The 6,081-nt window shown below is 49.2% G+C and overlaps 1 protein-coding gene across 1 annotated transcript in view; it reads right to left on the bottom strand.

Annotated features, from left to right (window-relative positions):
• herc2 (HECT and RLD domain containing E3 ubiquitin protein ligase 2) overlaps positions 1–3,303 on the bottom strand; it is a 64,116-nt gene extending 60,813 nt beyond the window's left edge. Inside the window, exons 1-3 of the mRNA XM_079220891.1 lie at positions 3,196–3,303; positions 1,700–1,793; positions 1,450–1,581 (exon numbers count right to left, since the gene is read on the bottom strand). Coding sequence (XP_079077017.1) covers positions 1,450–1,581; positions 1,700–1,793; positions 3,196–3,267 — 298 coding nt within the window. The 5' untranslated portion in view covers positions 3,268–3,303. The remainder of the gene's footprint in view (positions 1–1,449; positions 1,582–1,699; positions 1,794–3,195) is intronic.
• Positions 3,304–6,081: the final 2,778 nt, after the last annotated feature.

Genomic DNA, 6,081 nt, shown 5'->3' with positions numbered 1-6,081 from the left:
AACATTTTCTCTGTTTTTAAATATTTTTCTTCTGCAATTGAAAGCAACAAATAAATAGATCTTGGTCCCATGACTTCAGCTTCTTACTCGTATTCACCACATTCAACATCTCCCCACCGGCATCATCACAGCCTCAGTTCTGACCGGTTTCAGGACTAAATATAGAGAGAGGGTGTGTGTGTGTGTGTGTGTGTGTGTGTGTGTGTGTGTGTGTGTGTGTGTGTGTGTGTGTGTGTGTGTGTGTGTGTGTGTGTGTGTGTGTGTGTGTGTGTGTGTGTGTGTGTGTGTGTGTGTGTGTGGAAAGATGAGATGATCCAGAATAGCCGATCAGAACCCTCTTAATCTTCATGTAAGCCGGTCCGGCCCGATGTAGAGCAACAAGCATCAGCTGCACTCGGCCGTCACGTCGCTCTGTACTGAGAGAACGACCACAATGACCTCTGGGACACCTAGAGGTCAAACACTGAGGCTCAGAGTCAAAAAACAGAGTTTGGGCTCCGACTGCTGAGATCAAAGTTCCAGAATAAAAAAATAAACAAACTGAAAAGAGTAAACGCTATATTTAGAACATCTTCCTCTTTATCTTCTACCAGCCGCTCACGTTCTGTGTTCCACCAGGTAGAACCACGGTGTCTGATCCAAATCACTCCTGTTCCCCTCAGGGTTCCTCTGAGACCAGAACCACCTGCAAGTCCACCAAGTCTCTGAGACTCAGACTTCTTGTTGACATCAAGGTAAAGAGATTCTAGATATCTTCACCTCTTTAGTCTAAAATACGTCACACAGAACATCCCTTTCTGCTTCTGCTGCAGGAGAACTCTGAGTCTAAACATCGTACTGTCCCTTTAAGGCTCCGTGACAGAGAACTGGTGTAGTGATCCAGTTACTCTCCCTGTTAAATCAGACGGTGTGATTTCCTGGTTCAATAAGAAGAGAGCCAAGTGGCCGCTAGCGGAGCTGCACTCACCATCAGCGTGGCGCCTCCCTCCTCCCTCCCTTATCTCCCCCACCATGACACCGACCCACCCAGTAAACACAGCCAGCACCACCTCAACGTGCCGACCAAGATTACACTGAGGGGTAAAAATAACCCTTCAGACCGGCGGAGGGCAACTTGTCACGCGCCAGGAGAAACCGCAGGCGGCCGCGAGCCGCCGAGTGCCGGTGTTGAAACGGTCGCATCGTTGAGTCTAGTCCACATTTAAATGTTGTGAAAGCGCCTGCAGGGCATTGGTTACACTACCAGGAAACAGAGCGATGACAGGAGAGCGTGCAGCGTCACCGCAAAGAGTTCACAACATGAGACAACTCCAGAAACACTTTGTTTACAGACAATCAGAAAGATGTGGATTCTTTTCTCCATCAATCGTCTTTTTCTCTCAAAGTAAAAGCAGCAACATTGCGTCAATAGGAGTTCTGGTGCAGAGCCCTGAGGACAGGTGAGCTCACCTGGCTGCCGGCCCCAGTCCCAGGTCTCCATGATGGAGTGGTGGACAGACGTTGACGTCTCCTCCTCCTCCTTCTTCTCTTTGTCGTTGGGCTCATCTTTCTTCTGCGCTCCAAAGCAGTCGGTGCAGTCCTCTGAAAACGAGCAGAAGACATTCTGACTGACCTTCAGCTCCACCGGCAAGGTCACCGCGCCCACCTGAGACAGGTGTGTCACACACAGACGAGGAAAGGTGTGATGCTGGGTTCCTACCTGGGTGAGCCGACTCCTCTCCGTTGAAGGTGATCTCCTCATCTTTCACCATTTCATTCCACATCTCACACAGACCCTCTGGAGAGAAGGCCCGCTGCCGAGGAACACACAGGGTTACACATGTTACACACACATATTATACACATTACACACAGGGTTACACACAATACACACACATTATACACACAGGTCCTCTGCCGAGGAACACACAGGGTTACACATGTTACACACACATTATACACAGGGTTACACACACATTATACACACAGGTCCTCTGCCGAGCCAGGAGAAACAGACGGGGTTATACACACGTTATACACACATTATACACACGTTATACACGTGTTGTACGCAGACGTGTACACACATCTCATTTGCTTGTGCTTTACTCCTCTTTGGGCGTTTCTTCCTCTAGCTCTCCAGCAGCTTCCTGCTTTGCTTTTATGACCCATTTGGGCTCAGAGCTCTTTGCTTCTTCACGAGCACCAACCAGGAGACGGTTCCCTCAAACCCATCAGCGCTCAATCCAGAGAGCAACGAGGACGAGCGTCCTGCGATGCAAGCTCATCACTCACCAGTTACATACCAGTTACATACCAGTTACATACCAGTTACATACCAGTTACCGTCATGCCTGCTTGAACCGATCTGCTCCCTCAAACGGTTTTTTTTCTGACGTATAAAGTTCAGACAGAATATTTACTACCGTAACGTAACCAGAGAGTTTCAGTTTTTTTTCCTCCAGGCGCCACAAAGCGGGAAAAAAAACCACCTGGAGCGAACGGAAAACCTTCCACCTGTTAAATCTGTTGCGGTTTTTATAACCTACTCAGAAATTATACAAACCGACCAGCTAATAACAAATAAACAAGAACCAAACAGCAGCTTCGTCATCGCCGACTCGAGGACCGTCTGCTGTCAATAAGATGTCGTCACCGTCGGGCTCCATTCATGCTCACTGAGAATCGCTCACTAGTGGAAACACAACTCTTGCTTTCAGGGATCCGATGTCTTAAAATGTGAAAAGCAGGATCGCTCAGCGGACCAGACACTCAGGAGGGATCCAGCGACGGACACGTGACGCTCTTTCACAACGTCAGCGCTCAGCCAGACAGAAGGTCCAGGAGAGAGACGCGACCCAGAGGGTTCAGACCTCATAATTACAACCAACATGAGTTTGTTTTCACAACACGGATCCTTGAGAAGAAAAAGACTCCTTTCCCCTGACTGACGGGGATATTATGGGCTTCACCTCTTCCCACATCACAGAACAATAAAGCGTCCTGAAAGCGCTTGAAGGGATCAGGCGTGTCGGGTTAGAGCGACTGAGTTGAGGATGTTTATGATCTTTACTGAAATATGCATTCACTTTCTATGTTCCCGACATCGTGCAACACAATCAGTTACTTTCAACAAAGCAGCTTCGAAACAGAAGCGGCGCAGCACAGAAGTTCTAAGACTCTTTTCGTTACGTTTCCTCCTTAATGAACACAAACCTGGAGGTCTATCTTCAGCCATTTGTCGTGGAACCTCAGCTGAGCGTCGAGGGTGAACGACGGAGACGGCATCCTCCCCTCTCCTCTCCCGGCTGCAGACGCAGCCAACCTGCAGGACGAGAGGCGGAGGAGGTGACGAGCAATAACAATAACCCGACAACGACATCATGAGCAGCTCAAGCAGAGTTATGGATCAATCTCAGGTTATTGGTCACGTATGAAGGAGCGAGGATTCTTTCCTCGCTCCTTCATACGTGACCAAAATGTTATTTGCCGATAAATTGTCTTCCTTTGTTTCTCAAGCTTGAAGAAAGTAACGTCAGGATGGTTTATTTATCTTTGAGTTGCTACTCTGGAGTCTAGGCTCTCTTTCTAAATGCAGGTGACTTGTATGAATGCACGACACAATAATATAAAAAGGTGAAGGTCAAAGGTCAGAGGATGTCGTACAGATTGTAAAGCCCTCTGAGGAGAGTTTGTGATTTTGGGCAATATAGAATAAATTGAATTAAAAATAGGAAGTCTAAATCTTGTGTAATAAAGTAAACAAGCTTGTTTATGGTCACATGACATGTTATATGATACAACACGACCCTGGTCAACAAACTCCATCACCAAAACAAACAGGGAACCCAACAGGACGGACGCCCGATGTGTCAGATCTTTAATTAAAGTCCCAGATGTAGGAAGGTCTCACCTACCTGTACCGACACCTACATGACCATACACCTACATACATGTACATCTACCGACATACATGTACAACTACCTACACGACCCTACACCTCCATGACCCTACATCTACCTCCACACATGACCCTACACCTACCTCCACACATGACCCTACACCTCCACACATGACCCTACACCTCCACACATGACCCTACACCTCCACACATGACCCTACACCTCCACACATGACCCTACACCTACCTCCACACATGACCCTACACCTCCACACATGACCCTACACCTCCACACATGACCCTACACCTACCTCCACACATGACCCTACACCTACCTCCACACATGACCCTACACCTACCTCCACACATGACCCTACTCCTACACCTACACCTCCATGACCCTACACCTACATGACCCTACACCTCCACACATGACCCTACACCTCCACACATGACCCTACACCTACACCTCCATGACCCTACACCTACACCTCCACACATGAGCCTACACCTACACCTCCACACATGACCCTACACCTACACCTCCATGACCCTACACCTACACCTCCACACATGACCCTACACCTACACCTCCACACATGACCCTACACCTACACCTCCATGACCCTACACCTACACCTCCACACATGACCCTACACCTACACCTCCACACATGAGCCTACACCTCCACACATGACCCTACACCTCCACACATGACCCTACACCTACACGACCCTACACCTACACGACCCTACACCTACACGACCCTACACCTACACGACCCTACACCTACACCTCCACACATGACCCTACACCTCCACACATGACCCTACACCTCCACACATGACCCTACTCCTACACCTACACCTCCATGACCCTACACCTACACACATGACCCTACACCTCCACACATGACCCTACACCTCCACACATGACCCTACTCCTACACCTACACCTCCATGACCCTACACCTACACACATGACCCTACACCTACACACATGACCCTACACCTACACCTCCATGACCCTACACCTACACCTCCATGACCCTACACCTACACACATGACCCTACACTCCATGCTGCACACAGACAGCAGTGACGTCACCTCCATGTGAACACTTTCAAATCCCCAGAAGGAAACGAGACGGTGGAGGAAACAAGGAGACGATGCTAGCAAGGTCACATAGGACCACACCGAGATAACGGGTCTCCATAGGTGTGATGACGGGTAACACACAACATACACTGTACTGACACAACATACACTGACACACAACGTACTGATACAGACACACACACACAACATACTGACACACACACACGCTGGCAGATACACAACACACACACGCTGGCAGATACACAACACACACACGCTCGCAGATACACACACACACACACACACACACACACACACACACACACACACACACACACACACACACACACACACACACACACACACACACACACGCTCAGAGACGCATCACGTGACGTAACGTCTACGTTAGCTGTGCGGCTAAAGCTAGCTAGCCAGCTAGCTGAAGCTACAGTAGCTAGGATACATCATCATCATGCAGGGAAGAAGCAGCAGCGACCGGGACAGGTGACACCGACCGGACCGGGCCGTTCGCGAGACGACGACCCAGGTGTCGACATTCTAGAGAGGAACGCGGGAACATACCTGCGGGGTCTCTTATGCTCGAGCTGTTCTCCTCGAGCTGTTCTCGTCCCTTCAGCTGCTCCGCTGCGTTAAAACCAAACGCTCGTAATGGGGCTTGATTGACAGCTCGCGGACACGCGCGCGAGGCGTGGAAACGAGTTACGTAGACTGTCGCTGGGAGATTCGGTGCGTTTGATCTGTGTCACGGCATGCCGCCGAGGGGGGGCTTCTGAAGCGAGGTGTCCCCAGCTAGGCTTATTCCCGCCCGCTCGCACCGCGCCGTGTTCTAAAAGGTGCGCTTTTTGGGGTATTTGGAGGCGGGATATTGGAGGGGCGGGATTTGTCCTGGAGTGACAGCAACACCGTCCACTAGGTGGCGCTATTTATTTAGCAAATGTTTGATTTAGATGCAGAGGGACATATTACATATAGTTTTAGATGTTTATTTAATTATAAAGTGTATTCATTTAGATGCAGAGGTATGTCATGTAGTTTTAGATGTTTATTTATTTATAAAGTGTATTTATTTAGAAGCAGA

The sequence above is a fragment of the Taurulus bubalis genome, assembly GCF_910589615.1.
Source record: "Taurulus bubalis genome assembly, chromosome: 7".
Taxonomy (NCBI): Eukaryota; Metazoa; Chordata; class Actinopteri; order Perciformes; family Cottidae; genus Taurulus; species Taurulus bubalis.
This window is presented reverse-complemented; position numbering and strand designations above follow the sequence as displayed.